At 42.9% G+C, this 20863-nt stretch overlaps 1 protein-coding gene across 1 annotated transcript in view; it reads right to left on the bottom strand.

The window, feature by feature from the left end:
• Positions 1–156: 156 nt before the first annotated feature.
• LOC123768307 (uncharacterized) overlaps positions 157–20863 on the bottom strand; it is a 131607-nt gene continuing 110900 nt past the window's right edge. Inside the window, exon 7 of the mRNA XM_069307198.1 lies at positions 157–314. Coding sequence (XP_069163299.1) covers positions 157–314 — 158 coding nt within the window. The remainder of the gene's footprint in view (positions 315–20863) is intronic.

Genomic DNA, 20863 nt, shown 5'->3' with positions numbered 1-20863 from the left:
TATCCGCACAGTCTGGAGGTCTTGCTGGCTTCTTCTGGCGTATCCGTACACTCTGGAAGTGTTGCTGGTGTCTTCTGGTGCATCCATACATGTCTGGAAGTGTTGCTATCGTCTCCCTGTGTAACCATACTGGTCTGGAAGAAGTGATTCCATTTATTAAGGGAACATTGATGGAGATGGATCTACACTGCCCCAGAGTCTGGCTCTGATGTTGCTGACGATGACCGTGCAGAAGAGCACACCGAAGACGAACATCTCGATCAAGGTGATGAAGGAGCAGCCGAGGAAGACGCCGGTGTAGCCGCCCAGTTCACCTGCACGGGAAACTTTAGTCATACAGATGTATCTACAGCGTGTAAATCTCATACAAGTGTTACAGGTTAAAGGCCTTTGTCTTCTCTAACTAGAAGACCAGAACACATGTCCTATATGTCTTCTGTCCTTTGTAATAACCTTCCTGCCTTACACATAATAATTTGCATAAATGCTTCTGTCCTTGTTATATTCCTTGTAAAATCCTTAAAGCCCTAATAAATTGACTCTAATTTCCCAACCGGTTAGTTTATTGCTCACCCTATACTCATCCTGTGTGCGGTAGCGCACAAAAGAATTACACAAGGCATAAAAGGTCTAAATCAAATCTCAGTGGAGATTTTTACATTAACAATTACATCTACAAATACACACCATATAATTATCATGTCAGTTAGTTACAGACATTTCTTTCATTAGAATTAATTATGATACATTGATGGTAGGTCTTTTGTTAATACATAACTTTACTTCATCTAGATCCCTGTACAGACTGCCAGACGTACCTGTAGCCAAGTTGTACTCACCTAGTTGTGCTTGCGGGCGTTGAACTTAGTCTCTTTGGTCCCGCCTCTCAACCGTCAATCAACTGGTGTACAGATTCTTGAGTCTACTATCAGGAGGGGGTTGGGGTTGGGGGGTTTCTTTATATACCATAAACTTTGCTATTAGAACCAACCTGATACTAGCTTACCATCGAACAGAGACTCCAACCACTCCCTGACAGAACAAACAACCGACCTCGGCAGCCACACTCCTGCTACCGTCGATCAACCAGCAATGGACACTGGAGTGCTTGCAATTATTTGGGAGATCACCTTGGTAAACGTCTGGTTCTGGGAGAGGGGTACAGCGTCACCTTTATTGAAGGGAACGGTTCACACTGCCTAGTTGTCATGAGTACACACACCCACTCTCGAGCCGCTGTGACTCCCTGCACTCTCCTTACTGTGGGATGATCTCTCAATCCCCCTTAGTTAGTTATAGTCCACTATTATCCAAGTTATAGCCGTGTCTTTCTCTCTCTCTCTCTCTAGCCAGGAAGCCTCACCAGGACGAGAGCAAAAGTCAGCTAACAAATATAACATTTTATACAATTAAACATACACAATATACATACAGAAAAAGTTATAAAACAATACGACCTCTTAGGCTGCTACCAACTGATAACACTCCAATATCGCCTTATGTCTCCAACCTATAACTGTATCAGGCTGCTGCTTAAACTTCAGTCTACAGCCTTCTGCCCCTTTCACTGCTTTAGGCTACAATACATGGCACAATAAATATTTTCACATATTTCCTACTCTACAAAAAATCAAACTCTAAGCTTGCACTGCGCCTTTCATGCCAAAACGCAATCAAGCACTCCCTTAAACGTCAAGGTCCATGTTTCCTCTGTTCCATTACTCGAGGTCCCCTACTACAATCATCATCTGGGTCCTCAAAACATCGTGTAAGGTACTCCTGCAGTTCCTCCAATCAGCTGCACATGAAGTCCTCCTTCAATGTCAGTGAAGCTCTCTCCAAACGCTTCACACAAACGAGGTGTAGCTCCCTTCACTACTCTAAGATTCACAGTGTTTCAGGAGTTCCACTCTTCAACTTGAAGTCCTGCACCATCTTGCTGTTCAGCTCATATTCCTCCTCTGATACGAAGTTCTCTCACTAACTTCTCCCGCACAAACGTTGCAGTTCTCCCACACAAACGTTACAGTTCTCCCACACAAACGTTGCAGTTCTCCCACACAAACGTTGCAGTTCTCCCACACAAACGTTGCAGTTCTCCCACACAAACGTTGCAGTTCTCCCACACAAACGTTGCAGTTCTCCCACACAAACGTTGCAGTTCTCCCGCACAAACGTTGCAGTTCTCCCACACAAACGTTGCAGTTCTCCCACACAAACGTTGCAGTTCTCCCGCACAAACGTTACAGTTCTCCCGCACAAACGTTGCAGTTCTCCCACACAAACGTTACAGTTCTCCCACACAAACGTTGCAGTTCTCCCACACAAACGTTGCAGTTCTCCCGCACAAACGTTGCAGTTCTCCCACACAAACGTTGCAGTTCTCCCACACAAACGTTGCAGTTCTCCCACACAAACGTTGCAGTTCTCCCACACAAACGTTGCAGTTCTCCCACACAAACGTTGCAGTTCTCCCACACAAACCACAGAAATTGTACCTCGAGGGCACTCAGCTGCGGCTCCCAAATATCGTCCTCTAAGACATCCGACAAAGTTTCTTTATGATGGTCTCACAGCTCTTCTGCTTCTGACTTGAGTGCATTAAGTGGCCCAACAGGCTTCACACATAAACGCTTGTTTTATTCCCTGCTCTTGAAGGAGCACACAGTTAGAGTTCTTCCTTCTGCCAGGAGATCAACAAAGTACAACCCTCTCTGACGACTGCTGTGACTCAAATAAGGTCACGACGGCCTGCTAGCCTCACGCCATGTCACCAAAGTATCGACATGTCAATTCATGTCACTTATTTAAATGCTCTTCCTCTACTCATATTTGCTAATTATTCACTGACGTTTATTATATATTTAACACATACATCTTTCCTCTGACCTCTCAATCAGGCCCAGAAGGCAGAATAACTCGTTTCACCCAGGCTACATGGGGTCATAACACTACTAGGCACTATCGTGTCTACATTTGAATCTGTGTATGGAGTCTGCCTCCACTACGTCACTTCCAAGTGCATTCCATTTGTAAACTACTAAGACACTGAAAAATTTGTTTTTAATGTCTCTGTGGCTCATTTGGGTACTAAGTGTCCATCTGTGTCCCTTTGTTCGTGTTCCACCCATGCTAAAGAGTTTGTCTTTGTTCACCCTGTCAAATCCCCTGAGAATTTTGTAGGTGGTTATCATGTCTCCCTTTACTCTTCTGTTTTCCAGGGACGTGAGGTTCAGCTCCGCTAGCCTTTCCTCGTAGCTCATACCTCTCAGTTCCAGGACAAGTTTGGTGGCATACCTCTGAATCTTCTCTAACTTTGTCTTGTGTTTAACTAGGTATGGACTCCAAGCTAGAGTTGCATATTCAAGGATTGGTCTGACATAAGTGGTATACAGGGTCCTGAACGATTCCTTACACAAGTTTCTAAAGGCAGTTCTTATGTTTACCAGTCTTTCATGTGCCGCTGATGATATCCTTTTGATGTGGGCCTCTGGGGACAGGTTCGGTGTGATATCAACCCCCAGATCTTTCTCTCTATTTAGACTCTTGCAGGACTTCACCTCCCAAATGGTACTATCTGGGCTACTTAGTACTAGCCGGAGGCCCCTGTGTAGCCACCTGCTACACAGGGGCTGGTGGCTGAGTGGACAGCACGCTTGATACGAAGTCATGTGGACCGGGGTTCGATTCCCGGGGCCGGTAGAAACAAATGGGCAGAGTTTCTTTCACCCTGATGCACCTGTTACCTAGCAGTAAATACGTACCTGCGAGTTAGACAGCTGTTACGGGCTGCATCCTGGGGGGGGGGGGGGAAGTTAGTTAGTAGTTAGTAACAGTTGATTGATTGACAGTTGAGAGGCGGGCCGATAGAGCAGAGCTCAACCCCCGCAAGCACAACTAGGTGAATACCTTGTGTTCAGTCTTCTACTCCCTTCGCCTAATTTCATTACTTTACACTTTTCTGAGTTGAACCTTAGTAGCCATTTTCTAGACCATTCCTCCAGTTCGTCCAGGTCGTCCTGTAGTCTCTGTCTATCTTCATCTGTCTTGATTCCTCTCATAATTTTTGCATCATCAACAAAGATTGAGAGGAATGAGTCTATACCCTCTGGAAAATCGTTTACATATATTAGAAACAGGATGGGGTCCAAGTTCAGTTCCTGTGGGTCTCCGCTGGTGACATCTCGCCACTCTGATGTCTCCCCCCCTCACAGTTACTCACTGTTTCCTGTTGCTTAGATACTCCCTTATCCACTGGAGCACCTTCCCTTTTACTCATGCCTGTTGCTCCAACTTTTGTAACAGCCTTTTGTGAGGTACTGTGTCAAGGGCTTTCAGACAATCCAAGAAAATGCAGTCTGCCTACTCTTCTCTTTCTTGCCTAATTTTTGTTGCTTGGTCATATAAATCTATTAAACATGAGGCAAAGTGTGTGAAAAAACTGCGAGGTGTGTGTGGGAGGTGGGGGGGGGGGTCTAGGGAGGTGTTACAGAGGGAGAGAGACAGTGTGGGATGGTAGGAAAGAGGGAGAGGATTGGAGGGACGAAAGATGTGTAGGAGCTGTGACGAGGACAGTTAGTCTAGTGAGGTTGTCACTTGCTACATAGAGATGAGTTGTTCAACACATCTCACAGTGGTAAACAGTAGATCTGCTAGTTCCTGTGTGCAGTATTTTGCTTTCTTCAAATTCATCCAAGAGCGCTCGTCTGATGGCATTTTTAATGCATCTATGAGATAGATGAAGCTTATGTTCAACATTATTTATTGCAGTCTTAGTAATTGGCGCCAACTTTATCATGTTCCTGCAGGCCAATATGAGAGAGAATCCACAACATTTTGAATTTGATCCCTTATTAAGTGTGCTTATATATCTACGTCTGACTTTGGAGACATATACGTTATTATTTGAGAGTAATCCGTTTAATGCTGGTAGTGAAGAAAGGAAGTTTAAAATAATTAAGCTGGCTTCTTAATTATCTCATTAATTAGTACTACAGTGTTGCCAATAATTATTGAGTGCACCAGTATTACTACCAATTAAGCTTGCAAGGTTGCTGCCTGGTTACTGATATATATTCTTTCCAACTGGTCAGTTAGCTATTGTCTATTTTTCTGTTGTTAACACCTGTTACCTTACTGACTCAGGCAGAATATATTTTCCATAATTACTTTTATTTTTTCTTTGTGTATTTTGTTAAGCTATATTTACAGTCTCCGTGGTGTAGTGGTAAGACACTCGCCTGGCGTTCCGCGAGCGCTATGTCATGGGTTCGTATCCTGGCCGGGGAGGATTTACTGGGCGCAATTCCTTAACTGTAGCCTCTGTTTAACTCAACAGTAAAATGTGTACTTGGTTGTAACAACGATTCTTCGCGGCAGGGATCGTATTCCAGGGACCTGCCCGAAACGCTACGCGTACTAGTGGCTCTACAAGAATGTAACAACTCTTGTATATATCTCAAAAAAAAAAAAAAAAAAAAAAAATAGCCATGTTAGCTTTGTACTTTCTCCTGATATTTCTCTACTTCTGTAAATTTTTAATGACCAATGAAGTCCAAGATAAACGTGTACAAAGATCTAAGTATTGTATTTACATCTCTACATTATGGATAACAATAATAAATAATTCAAGTATCATTTAGTAATTATCCAAATAAGATGGAAAATTTAGAAGATAATTTAACACGTCTGTGTTGACACATGAGTAAAGACACCAGACGAGCTTTATCCAGGGTGTCTGTATTGTGGAAAATTTTTACCCACCATATCTAATAATCATCTAAGAAATGTATAATTTCTATATCATTTCTATATCATATCAAAATCATATCTAAACCGTATCAAAATCATATTAGAATCATTATAGATTCATTATATAGCTTGATCCTAGATGACAATGTCACCATGAACACGTACGCAACAGGGCCCTTTTGATGCCTACGTGACTTTGTGCATGATCTCTCAAGGATCCAGAAGCTTAATAATCCTTCTTAATAAACACGCTGTTAAACTCTATACCGAGCAAACCAAACGTCCACATCATTAGCTATGCTGATGATATAATGATACACACCACTGGGTATGCTGATGATATAATGATACACACCACTGGGTATGCTGATGATAAAATGATACACACCACTGGGTATGCTGATGATATAATGATACACACCACTGGGTATGCTAACACGCAGAACACTCTTAACTCTGTATTAGACTCATGTCAGGACCTAGGTTTAATTATCTCAGCAGAGAAAACAAAGATACTAAATCGGCGCCCACCCAGGCAGGGAGGAGCTGTTCGCAAGATGCAACTGTCTGATGGCTCCCAGCTTGACTATGTAAACAGATTCAAATACCTTGGCCTTGAGGTGCCACTGTATGGTCCTGTTGTATTCAGACTCTGTCGTCAGTTTAAAGAGAGGCTCCGAGCTCTCAAGGCTGTTGCAGGTTATCACTCAGGCTATGGTGCCAATGTCAGCATTGTCAAAATGATGTACCTTGCATACATCAGATCTTTAGTGGATTATGCTGCACCTCTGCTTGTTTTGATGCCTGAAAGAAAGCTTGGAGGGCTTGAAAAATTGCAGAACGAAGCCTTGAGGATAATCCTTGGGTGCCCTCGTACCACAAAGATACTTAATATGAGAAAGGAACTTAATATTCTGAGCGTTGTTGATCGTGTTACTGAAATTAACTGTCAAATTGGTATAAAAATGCTTAGGCTAACTCATCCTAATCCTTGCACAGAAGCCCTCCAGAATTTCTTTATTGAAGATCAGCATTGTTCCAAATGGATAACAAAAACTGGAACTCAACTCAGAATGTATGGGGTTCATGATTTGTACCAAGAGAAACAACAACGGCACTTTCCTGCACCGTGGGAGGTTACACCCTTTCCAGTTTTAATCCCTCCCTTTCCACCCAAGAAGCAAATTAGAGATCAGCCCAAGCTTCGTCTTGAGGCAAAGCTCAACGCCTTAAGCCATATTGATGATCTGTCCACAGAGCATTCTCTCTCTCAAATTATATACACTGATGGTTCCCTACACCGCACCACGGGTGCAGCTGGAAGTGCAGTTGTCCTGACAATGGGCGATGGCCTATACTTTGAGTGGGGAGTCCGTATAAACAACTGGGCCTCTACCCTTCAGACTGAACTATTTGCCTTGATCCTTGCACTGAAATGTGTACAAGTCTCAAAACTTGATACATTAATTGTAAGTGACTCCTTATCATCCTTAAATGCTCTCAACTCTTTAAGACATAACTGTAACATGCTCGTGTCCGAAGCTAGACACAAATACAACAAAATTATTAAGGATGGTAACAGAGTCCATTTCATGTGGTCTCCATCTCATGTTGGCCTCCGAATGCATGATAGAGCTGATAAGTTAGCCAAAGATTCTGCCTTTAAAGGAGCCGTTGAGTGTAACCTTGGATTGTCAATGAGCAATCTGAGAGCAGCAGTACACCGAGAACTTCAACAAGATCTTGTAGATCTGAGGCAAAGTGAAATTGACACCAGTAATTCCATCTATCATCATACTATCATGCAAGAGGAGCCACACATCTATGGATCATCCAATAAAATCAGCAGACTTCTAGATGTTACTACTGCTCGGCTTAGACTCGGTTACAAGTATCTCTGGGAATTCTCATTATCTGCTGATGTAGACCTGACCAAATGTAAACTGTGTCAACAAAATTATTCGCACACCCTCCGTCACTATGTGATGGAGTGCGAAAAGATACGTGAATTTAGAGACAATTCTATAACCAATGTTCCAGCGATGTGTCAATATTTCATTCAAAATGATCTGCTACCAGAAATTTTAGCCAAATATCCCCAGTTTGCTAACTGTAGGTAGTAACTAAGTGATTGTAACCTATCCACCGCTGCCCACTGAATGGGGGGCGGTATGCAGGACAAACATATAAATTTTGACACTAGCTCTCCACATATGTCAGTTGCTTAATTTAGAACCTGTACTTGAGGTCGATCTCGAACCCATTGTTGATGTGATGACTTATATTGAATTTTGTAACTAGCTCATCAAGATTGTAACTTGCTTAGCTAAATGAATTGTGGGGTTCAGTCCCTGAGCCCATTATGTGCCTCTGTAACCCTTTCCACTACTGCCCACAAGATGTGTATGGGGTGCATAATAAATGAACTAAACTAAACTAAACTAGAAGGATTTGTAAATTAAAAAACTATTGGAACATTGATCGCTTCCAGTAGAGATTAAAAATCGAATTCTTAATAAGAATCAGTGGTGCTATCAAGTACTACTAATAATCTTTATATCCTATATCTAATTATATTATAATCACATCTTATCTCAATCATAAGTCTAGACTGTAAAAATAATCAATCAATATTCATAGAAGGCTACCGTGCACAGAGAGCATGGCAGGGCGATGGGGGGAAGTGAAGCGCCCACCTAGACAGAGCCCAAGGCACTTCCTGTTTGTTTACAACTGAGTGAACAAGTGACGGATCCTTAGCGAACATTACCAGCTCAAGGATACCTTATCTAATATCTTTATCACCAGTGAACACTCTCTAGAACTGGGGGAGTACCTGGACAATATCTACAAGGAAAATCCTAGAACATTTATATAAAATAAGAGTGTATAGTGGAGATCAGTGACACGGTTTCCACCACCTTCATTCCTAATCTTTATCAACTATCAATCTTCTGCAACTGCAGGGACAATCACGTAGCAACGCTACCAGATCATCATACAGCAACGCTGTGACAAAATCGTGCCCAAACTCAACAAGAGAGAGTTAATCGGTCTGGCACCTTGTCAGACAAGGCACCCCGACTGGCAGAGAAGTATATTGAAGGTTATTTGGTATATGATTGGCCAATTGTATGCTTGTGTGACTTTGATACCCTATAAATCTGTCTGTTGGTTAAAAAGCGAGGCAACGCCTCATTTTTCAGTACGTTTATTAAAATTGTAGTGTAGCTGTGAATCTTATCCAGCACTAGACTCGTGAGTGTCCATTGTGTCAGAAAAGAATTCAGCCGCAATACGTAAAGAACCTCATAAGTGTCCATAGTGTTGGAAGAGATTCAGTCAAGCTAACTGTATCATAAATTGAATAAATACATTGCATATATACTTGAATATATAAATTAAGTTATCAATTGCTTGCTTATTGATTAGCTGTCAAGAACTTCCCCGTTCTTGACAGCTTGTTTTCTAAAAATAACCACCTTCCTCGTTGCTTCCAGCTTGCCCTTGCCTCCCTGAAATCTAACAACTCTATTCTTATCCTTCATTCCGACAAAAGCAATTCGGTGGTTGTCCTTGACCGTGAGAACTACCTCCGAAAAGCAGATGTCTTGCTCTCTGACTCTCGCACTTATGCTCCTCTGACTTCTAACCCTTTGGATCGCCTCAAAACTTCCTTTAACCGCAAACTAAGACAGCTCTCTAGTCTTTGCCCTCCTGACTTTGATCTCATTAAACGTTTCCGTGTCATCTGCCCTTCTCTTCCTTATTTCTATGGTCTTCCTAAGACTCATAAACCTGGTGTTCCTCTTCGTCCTATCATTTCTTCACGGGGCTCTGTCAGCTATCCTCTTGCCTCCTGGCTCGCTAAAACCCTGACACCTTACCTTGGCACTTTCCCCTGCCCACCTTCGTCACTCTCAGGACTTCATAGAAAGACTGCGCCTGCAACCCTCTTGTAAGATGCTTAGTCTTGATGTCGACTCTCTGTTCACTAATGTTCCGCTCGATGACGTTCTCTCTTTCCTCAGACAGAAGGCGTCAGAGGGCCTCCTTCCTCTCCCACTTCCCACTGACGTTTTCCTCGATCTCATTAGACTCTGTGTTGAATCTAACTCTTTCTCTTTCAACGGTAAATATTACACTCAAACTTTCGGCGTCGCTATGGGTTCCCCTCTCTCCCCTGTTCTTGCTAATTTCTACATGGAATACTTCGAAACTGTTCTTCTTCCTTCTATTGATACTCGTCCCTCTCTCTGGCTTCGATATGTTGATGACATTTTTGCTTTATGGCCTCATGACCTTAATCTTTTCCAGCCTTTCCTCGCCTCTCTTAACAATCTGGCTCCTTCTATCCATTTCAAAGTTGAGTGGGAATCTAATTCCCTCCTTCCTTTTCTTGATGTTCATGTTCACAGCTCTGTGTCTGGGTTCTCTTTCTCTGTCTACCGTAAACCCATGCATAGTGGCATGTACATTCACTTCTTTTCCTACCATCCTCCTTCTGTTAAGAAAAGTGTCCTCGTCTCTCTCTTCCTCCGCGCTCTACGCATCAGCGACCCTCAGTTTCTTGATTCTGAAATTGCCTTTATCTACAAATCATTCTCTCGCCTTGGTTATCCTTTGCATTTCATCAACTGTGCCCACTCTCAAGCTAAACGAAATTTCTTTCATCCTAAACCTGCTTCCAACACTAGTAGCACTGTACTATGCCTTCCCTTCATATCTGAACTCAAAACTTTTACCAATACCTTTCGTCCTCTTGACATTAAACTCGCCTTTCGACAAACTAACACACTTCGTAGCAATCTAGTTCACACTGCTCCTCCTGCTTCTAATGCTGCTGGTGTCTACTCTATTTCCTGTTCATCTTGTCCTCTCCAATACTTTGGCGAAACTGGCCGTACACTGAATGACAGACTTAAAGAACACAAGAGAAGTGTTAAGTCTGCAGACACTAACAATGCTCTCTTCTGCCATGTGAGGGATTCTAATCATCCCATTGATTGGTCTTCCTGCAAAATAATCTTTCCTGCCTCTACTCTACACAGACGCCGTCTTGTAGAATCGGCTCTTATAAACAATGTACCCAACATGAACTTGAGTCCTGGCTTTGTTGCTGTGGACTCTTCCCTTTCACAGTATATACTCAAATGCTCTAATCTTTCTAACAAACGTGACTTAACATAAGCTTTCCCCCTTCCATTTCTTTCTTTCTCTTTCCTTTTCTTTCTCTCTTCTCCCTTTTTCTGTTCATTGTCTTCTCCTACGCTCCCTTGCTATCCTCTTCTTCTTTTTTTTTTTTTTTTTTTCCTATTACTATCTCCTTCGGTGGTTATAATAGGAGCTGCCTCGCATGGGCCAATAGGCCTGCTGCAGTTCTCATTACTACTATCCCCTACACCTGACTTTCCTCCTCAGCTCTCTCTTGCCTATTTATTGCCTGTCCCTACCTCCTCATCACAATCGACTTGAGAATGGTCCAGGACGGACCGAAACGTCGTCGTCCCTTCAATTTCTAGTGTGTGGTCTGGTCAACATACTTCAGCCACGTTATTGTGACTCATCGCCGGCAATTGCTTGCTTAGTTATTTTTTAAGTTATCATTTAAGTTCATTTAATTGAATATAATTTCTAGTCTAGTACTTAGTTAACAGTATTTAGACTACATTTAAGGTCATTTATTATACTTTTACAATTTAATTTGTTGTTTATAGTATAAGTACATATTGGCTGTTAATAGTTATGGTGCTAGGTTAGACTATGTATGTTTAAATCCCTGATTTAAACAGAGCCAGTGTTCAGTCATACAACTGAATTTATTAAATCTTATCCTTGTATAAAATACAAGCTGATGTGAGATCCCTGTCTACAGGTGGACTGGAACTTCTATCAACTAATTCATTCACCCCACCTGTCCCTTACAGCCCACAATCTGTCATTAGGAAAAGAGGAGTTAGGATTTACAACCCTAGCTAGAGATTTTAGTTGAATTAATTTGCAGACAGTAAATTTTTAATTAAGTTCAGTACAAGTCCCTGGTAGTCTCCTCTTATATCAATCCCAGCAGGTTTTTCCCACATGTATCACCAGAGCTTTATCCAGGGTGTCTGTATCACCAGAGCTTTATCCAGGGTGTCTGTATCACCAGAGCTTTATCCAGGGTGTCTGTATCACCAGAGCTTTATCCAGGGTGTCTGTATCACCAGAGCTTTATCCAGGGTGTCTGTATCACCAGAGCTTTATCCAGGGTGTCTGTATCACCAGAGCTTTATCCAGGGTGTCTGTATCACCAGAGCTTTATCCAGGGTGTCTGTATCATCAGAGCTTTATCCAGGGTGTCGCTATCATCAGAGCTTTATCCAGGTCATAACAGGTGGAACAGTCTCCTATTGTCATGGTAATAATGGGTTATAACGGTTATAACAGTGAGATAATCAGTAGGAACCATGAGGGCTCATGGCTCTTCACACACATCCCATGACTCTTCACACACACACTCCCCATCACTTTTCACACACACACTCCCCATCACTTTTCACACACACACTCCCCCTTCATTTTTCACACACACACACTTCCCCTTCACTTTTCACACACACACTCCCCCTTCACTTTTCACACACACACACACTCCCCATCACTTTTCACACACACACTCCCCCTTCATTTTTCACACACACACACTCCCCCTTCACTTTTCACACACACACTCCCCCTTCACTTTTCACACACACACACACTCCCCATCACTTTTCACACACACACTCCCCCTTCACTTTTCACACAAACATTCCCCATGTGTGTGTGAAGGAAGCATTTGTCTTTGCTTGCCCTACTATGCGAACTTCATAGTTTCTTTTTGCCCTCCTTATCTCTTTTTTAACATTTCTAACCAGTTGTACGAATTCCTCTTCTAAACTGACTTCCCCATTCATAATCCTTTGATAGCATGCTCTCTTTCTACCTGTAAGGTTCTTCAGATCCTTTGTTAACCATTTGGCTCATTAGTATTCGATCTATTCAATTTGTATGGTATACTGCGTTCCTGTGCTTTGCTTAGAATATGTTTAAATAAGCTATTTTTTGAATCCACATCGAAATCCCTTTCTACATCACCCATCGCTGGGCTCACGTCTCGCTACAAAACCGATCCACCACCCATGCTTAAGACTTTCCAATCTATTTCAATAAAAAAAAAATTCTTAGGCTATTAAAATCAGCTTTTCAAAAATCTGATCATTTAACAGAATTTTCCCCTACAAATCTATCCCATTCTATACTAAATCTGATTTCTTTGTGATCACTGTTCCCCAGCTAACTTCCTATTTCGAATTCATTAATTTGTGTTTCCCTGTTAGTTAATACTAAGTCTAAAATATCATTTTCCCGTGTTGGTTCTTTAAATTAATGTGTTGCATAAGAAGGCAACCGTCAATTAATTCTAGAAAATCTTCTGCTTCATTATTCCCAGTTCTGTTAAACCAGTTTATTCCACTAAAATTAAAGTCACCTATGACACAAATACTGCTAGACCTAGATGCTCTAGATATTTCATCCCAGAGATGCTTTGCTTACACCCTGTCTAAGTTTGGTGGCCTGTAAATAACTCCTATTGTAAGATTATTTGCTTTTTCGTTTAATTCCAGTCAAATAGTTTCTGTATGTGGCTCAGTTTTGGTTCCCACTTTGAGACTACATTTCAAATTTTCCCTAACATATATAGCTACTTCCCCCTCCTCGTCTAATATGTCAATCTGTGTGAAATAGTTTAAATACATATATTTGATATTTAACTAATAGTTCTCAATTTTCTACACTCATCCATGTTTCGGTAAGTGCAATAATATCTATTCTTTTCTGTGCAGACAAGAGCATTTAAATCGTTAATTTTGGTTCTTTGACTCCTACTGTTAGTGTAATATGCCCTAAGTGTATTGTTATTTTGAGGCTCCACTCCTTCCCTGATCATTTTACTAATTTGTTTCTCCAACAAACACGTACTTTTATTATCTCCGTTCTCCATATCAATTCCCATACCACTATCCACTAACAGTTTAAACCCAAACAAAACCCTCCCTCCACTGGTTCGAAAGAGTTCGCAACAGTAAAAACCCAACCCTAGAAAGATGCATCCCATCCCGAGCATACATGTAATTTTTTCCATAGAAGTGTTCCCAGTTATCTATGAATGATATTGCACATGATTTGTAATATTTGTCCAATCGGCAATTGACACCAAGTGCCCTTGACAACCATTAATTTACAACTCCCTTTCTTGGAAGAATGCCACATATGATCGAGATTCCTCCCTTGCTCCTAACTAATTCTATTGGTTGTCTTAAACCTCTGTATCAGTTCCTCACTCCTAACTCATCCAACATCATTTCCACCGGCACTGATACAAATAATGGGTTTGTTCCCATTTTCAGCTATAACATCAATCATGTTGCTAACAATGTCACCAATCCCTGCTCCCAGATAGCAAACCCTTAACCTGTTCCACCTATCTCTGGCACAAAAAAACTCTATTCCAATACCTCATCTGGAAATCTCTCACAATCAAAATTCGTTCTATCCCTTTGACTAGTGCTCTTTCATCATGGTTTAATTGGAAGACAATTTCTCCAAAAGTCATCTTCGTTCGAAGTGAAGAAAAATAAATAAATAACTGTAGAATGTATTACACTTATTATAAATTTACACAACGTTTCGAACCAACATGGTTCATTTTCAAGTGATGTAATGTAGACTGTAGGGAATGTAGATTGCTTGATTGATGAAGATTAAGCCACTCAAGAGGTGACATGAGCATGAATAGCCCATAAGTGGTAAATTTTTGTTCAATAAATCTATAGTGTGCTGAGGTCGCATTTAATCGTCAGGCTGCTATCGCGGGGGAGGATACTGCTTAATTAATAGTATTTATGAGGGTGTCCAGCTGCTGGACACCTTTTTTTAACCAAAAGAGTGGCAGTGTTGATGGCTTCAGGGTGGTTACTGCAAGAGTCAGGGACTCTTAAAGCTCTTCTAAGGTCGTTGGTAGTGAACTGAAGTAGTGGCTTTTCTGTGAATGTTTGGCAGAAGATGCTTTCTCTCTGTCGGGGTTCACCAATCTCCCAGTTGCATCTGTAACCTAGACGTAGTCTATATAACCTAACTGCTATTTCGCTGTGGATTCCTTTTTTGGATATTTAACCTTTCTAATTTGGTTGCCAGAAGTTACCATATTGCAGAGGGCGAATCTTCAGCTACTCTCTGGTGCAGGTCGGCTTTGTTGAGGTGTGAGAGTTTTTTTGGTGATGATGTTTTTTATGTACTCTAGGCTGGGTTGGATTAATTTATGAATCACTGAATAACGAGTTGCTAATTTAGCAATTTCATGAGTTTTCTCATTTAATGGTATTACAACATGGGATGGGATCCAGTTTAGGGTTATGTTGATTCTTTTGCCTTTAGCGACTGCTCCAAGATACAAAATGGTGGTAATTATTTCCACGTTGTCTTTCCACTGCTTTTTTCCTAATATTTGAAGTGCAGCATTTGAGTCTGTGTGTATGATTGCATTTTGAGTGTTTTGTGCAGTCACATATGCGAATGCCTGTTGTGACTAGTATCATTAACCCTCAGTTTGGGTTAATGATACTAGTCCTCCCAGTCTCCAATATGCCTGTTTACTGTCCGTGCAAAGATCAGCACCAGCACTCTCACATTGTGTGTCCATTGACCCGTCTGTGAAGATGTGGGTGGCTCCTGCTACTGCAATGTTGCACATTGGCTTTTTATTATGCGCTTTAGGATTGTTGTATCATAAACAGCCTTTTTCATCAGGAGACTATCTATTACTATTTTAAAGGTAGGCTCCTCCGACGGTGGGGAACAAGTGTAGTTTGGGTGTGGTTGATCACCCCCTCTATCAAGAACCATGCCTTTTAATTGTAGTCTGTTTAGGACATTTCCCGCTCTGGCAGCCCAAGAGTTTCCGTTTTGACCAAGTCCAACCACCAAGGCCTGGCGTACTGGGACTAGATCAGGGGAAATAATGATCTTACTGATAATCGTTGCTGTTCTTTGAGATATTCATTCTTGAAGAGAGGGCAAACCCGTTTCCAGTCTTAGAGTTTCAAGCCTGGTCCACATCGGAGCTCCCAGGGCAACTCTCATAGCATTGTTTTTTGCAACTTCAAGCTTTTTCCACTGTTGTTGTGATAGGCTTGTGAGTGCAGGTGCGGCATAGTCGATCACTGATCTGCCCGCGCAGGAATATCCATGCCAAAAAAAATCACTGATCTGATTGCCTGTACTTACTATGTGCAAAGGACTTACAAATTGGGTCCTCCAGAGACGGAAGTTAGCTACCTGAAGATTGCAGTCCGGGCCGCAGTTCTTTCTCTGTGACCTCGGCATTAAAATTTATGTGTGTCCAGGATTATTTCTAGATACTGATAAGTGTCCACCCATTCAATTGGTTGACCCTGTACTGTGAATTGGATGTTGGGCTTCGCTATTTTTATGGGCATGGCTTTTGTCTTTGAGGGGTTGAATTTGATGCCAATCTCCTTTGCCTCTTCACAATGCAGTCTAAGCATTTGGGTGCAAGGCGCGCCGCATCCCTTCCTTTTATGATGATGACAAAGTCGTCTGCGAAGTTTAGCAGCCTGCAGTGATGTGGGAGTTTCAACCTCATTATTTTTTCCATTAAACAGTTGAAGAAAAGGGGGTTGAGAATACCTCCTTGCGGTGTACCATTTTCATGTCTTTTGTATTCAGAGACTGTGCCATGAAGTTTTACTCTTGCTTCTCTGTTTATGAGACAGTTTTTGGTCCAGCAGAGCAGGTTGCCTTTGACCTCTTTGTCGATGAGGCAGCATGGGAATGTACAGGGTATATTGGATTTATACCATAGAGAGGTCAGGCGCAGACAAATACCAATTGGTGAAGAATAAGGCATAAAGGAGTAAAGAGCAAGGCGTAAAAATGTGAAGAATAAGGCGAAAAAGAGGGTACAGAGCACATACAAAGATTAATCAGGAGTAATGGATGTGACGTGTTGAGAAGTGTCTTCTATGTTGGCATCTTTGCGTTTTGGTCTTGTTCTTACTCTCATGGTGGATAGAGTGAATAGTTCAGTAACTTGGGTATTGATGGTGGGTTGTTCTATTTTTATATAGATTGCTTCGAGAATTTGTAATCTTCTTATATCTTGGGTTTTGTCAAGTGTTTTGTCATACAAGTGTTTTTATTCAACATCTCTCTTGTTAGGGTGATGTCATTGACTAGTCTCATGTGATTTTTGGGGGTACCTTATTGAAGATGACAGGTTAAGTGTCTCGTCAGCTTGGTCGATGAGGCAAGCAATCCAAGTACCAATCTAAGTACCTATGTACTTAGACTGAAGGGGGCATATCAATGTAAAATTAAAAGTGGTTCAATTTGCTTATAAATTTTTTTATGGAATGGTTATAGAAAGGGCTGCAGCTGGTCCAAGTTTCATCATCACACCCTAAACAGAAAAGGAGAAAAAAAATAAACAACGAATTATGCAACGAATATTCAAATAGTTTCAGGGAACACATGTGTCAACTAAAATCATTTCTATAACACTCAGATATTAAATTAAGCACATAATAAAGGATTCTAGTGATCAGTTTTATCAAAAAAGTGTTTAGTGCAATAATATAATTTTTCAAAGTTACCCTTCTAAAAGAATATGCAATATATGATATTTATAAATTTTTATAAAATCAACAAATAGACTTTGGACTAAAATGTCTACTAGATTCTGTAGAAGCACAAACGCTACATATAAGGTGTAATTTGCATGTAAATTGATTAATAAATGAAAGCTCTGAAGTAATTTGAAGGTGTAAATTACTTTCCAGAGTAAAATAAAGATCCAAGTTCGGCCACCTGTAGCTGAGCTTGACTTCTACAGATTTCGTTCATAATTGGCACCCTTGCAGATAGGCATCCATTGAGCAAGGTGCGCAAGTTTCATGCAAATCCCTTGATAACAAACGAGAAAACAATATTGGCCAAAAAAAAGGAAAAAAAAAAAAGGAAAAAAAAAAAAAATTAAATATAAATATATTGCACATACATATTAGAATTATTACAAGAGTTTGTGCTTCTACAGCACATAGTAGACATTTTAGTTGACACATGTGTTCCCTGAGATTATTTGAGAATGTTGAACATTCGTTGCATAATAGGTTGTGTATTTTTTTCTCCTTTTCTGTTTAGGGTGTGATAGTGAAACTTGGACCAGTTGCAGCCCTTTCTATAACCATTTCATAAAAAAATTTATAAGCAAATTGAACAACTTTTAATTTATAACGATTTAGAATGATATGCCCCCTGAAGTCTACATCCTTCGTGGGGGAAAGTGTACATAATATTACGTTTGACTGCTGTAAAGAGTTGTCCATCGGCTTCGGACTGCTTTTAATAAGCAGGTCGGTAGTCTTCTTTGTTTTATAATGTATAATTAGGTCTATGTTTTGGCTAGGAGTTATGCTTTTTACTTCTTTACGGATTATGTCTCTCATTATTCTTTTATTTTTTTATGTTCACTGTGCATGATTGATTTGTAATATAATTTTATTGGAGGTGTTGTGGTTTCTGTTCTAGATTCAGGATTGTACCATCGGTCCAAGTACAGTATCTGATACGTCTTATAGTAGTGTTTATTTTTGTGTTGCTATATCCATTGTTCACCAACACTTGAGTAATTCTTTCAAAGGTCCCTATTCACATTGCTCCTTTCAGAGTAGTGGGTAAGGGCTCGACGAATATAAACGTTATATATATATTGTTACAGTTATCCCCTGCATAGCAGTGGATTCTGTCCCCACCTTTAGTCTTCAATATCAGCATGCTCGCGATGAGTCACAATAACGTGGCTAAAGCATGTTGACCAGACCACACACTAGAAGGTGAAGGGACGACGACGTTTCGGTCCGTCCTGGACCATTCTCAAGTCGAATCGACTTGAGAATGGTCCAGGACGGACCGAAACGTCGTCGTCCCTTCACCTTCTAGTGTGTGGTCTGGTCATCAGCATGCTCCCTTCAACATCAAGAATTGCCACAAATTTGTTCCAAAACATGTTGCCCAGTCTCTCCTCTACCTCCCCCCCACCGCCCGACCTTCCACGAGAGCCGCCCACCTGCGGCTCACCGGCTCTTAATCAATACTCGTTAACGATCGTTACTCTGCCGGCACCTTGTATTAGACCTTGCCACTCCACCAGTCTGACATCATCACCCTGTATATAAGCCCAGGCAGGAGGGCTGAGCAGGATGGGAGACATCTCCCGTCACGCAGGGTGCAGTCGCACCTCCACAGATCTCCAGTATCATCTATTGATACTGGTGATGGCTCAAAAGGGCCACCACTTATGGGCTACGAGTCCAACCTGATCTGCCGTAGGGTGAGGACGTGTCGTCTGACCGCTCCGGCAGTTTGGGGCGGTTGCTGTTTTCACCGGAAGGGGGTGTTGGTGTCCCTGCTGGCCCTGACAGGTGTTGACGTGGCGCTTTTGCGATGAGCGGCCATCTTCCCGCTGTCGTGAGGGTAAACTCCGTGGGGTTGGAGTTTACCTGCCGTGCAGGGTATCCTCTCGTAGAGCAGGTCATGTGTGACGTGCTACATGTCCCGGTGGTGGAGATCTACGGGGTTGAGCTGGTGACTGCTCGCCGGGTGATCATCAAGTTTGTGGGTGAGGAGGTGTACCGTGACTTTCTCCGGCGGTACGAGGGCAGTACCTTGAAGTTGTTGGATGGCACTGGTTCTGTGGCCATTTCTGATCGGAGTGGTGCCGTTACGTAATGTGAGCGTCCATGGGGCCCCCATGGAATTCCCTGAGTCCCTTCTTCGGCGTTTCTTCCAGAGATTTGGCTCCGTCGTCAGTGTGAGGATGCACAAGCTATCTTCTGGAAAATATGCGGGAGTGAAGACGAACATTTGTACCCTCGGGATGCGCCTGAGGTCGGACATTCCATCCTCTGTCCGACTTTTAGGGTACTACGTGCGGGTGTATTATGCCCGGCAACCCCGTACTTGTTTCCGGTGTGGCATGTTGGGGCATCAGGCTGCCGGATGTACTGTGGAACCAGTTGCTCTGGTCAACTTGTTCCGGGAAGAGGATTTCCAACCACTCCCTCTGGAGGAGGTCTCCGGGGATGAGGAGGTGAGCGTTCAGTTAGCAGATGCGGCTCCCCATACATCGCCGAACGTTCCTCAGGTTGTTGCAGACTCTCCTCCGGGTCTTGCAGTGCCGTCGGATGGTCTACGTGCTCCTGTCGCTGTCTCCGCTGCTCCTGAAGGCCTTCCTGGTGATCGCTGTGACGCGCCACCGCCTTCTCCCTCGTCTTCAACTGCTGCGCCTGGCCCTGTGTTCGCGTCTCGGGTCCCGGATGTGCTGGGTGCTGGGGTGGCTGCGGAGCCTCCTGTTGTGTGTGGGCCGGTTCCCCCTGTGGTGGAGGCTGCTGCCGTTCTGCGTCGGGCGTCGGTTTGTCCGGCTGGTGGGACCCGTGTTTCTGGGTTCGCTTCTGGCTCTGACGATCTCCGGCCAGAGTCCAAGCGTTCCAGGTGTTCGTCGTCTGCCTAGGCCGATGTTGGGGAATTCGGTGACTGTGGGTCCTTGGGAGTTGACAGTGATGAACCGGATGTGTCGCTGTCTCCACGGTTGGTGGTGGCAGAGGTTCATGTGCCTGCTGATGCTGGTGCCCGGGTCTCGGGGGTGCCTTCTGTTCCTTCTCCGCCTGGGGACTCTCCGCAGTGGGAGGTGGTGGCTTCCGCTCCCAGGGATGGTGTGGTTGCTGGTGCTGGGCGTGGCCTGGTTGTGACATTACGGAAGGATGCGCACCGCCCTGGTTCCCTGCAGTCATCTGGTGGTGTGCCCGTGGCCGCTGGTGCCCCGGTGGTGGTGTCTTATGTCTGGCCCCCTCCTGTGAGGGTCCGTGTTGGGGACCTGGGGAACATGTTGCCGGCGTCGGTGATGCCGCCGGGTCACTGGTCGCCAATTGCTGAGTTACTGCTGAATGACGAGCCAGGGGAATTTCATGGTGGGGGTGTTCCCATGATGTGGGGGATTGTGGCAGTTACTCGC

The sequence above is a fragment of the Procambarus clarkii genome, chromosome 59 (assembly GCF_040958095.1).
Source record: "Procambarus clarkii isolate CNS0578487 chromosome 59, FALCON_Pclarkii_2.0, whole genome shotgun sequence".
In the NCBI taxonomy this organism is placed as follows: Eukaryota; Metazoa; Arthropoda; class Malacostraca; order Decapoda; family Cambaridae; genus Procambarus; species Procambarus clarkii.
The sequence above is the reverse complement of the archived record's forward strand: the minus strand, read 5'-3'. Positions and strand labels throughout refer to the sequence as shown.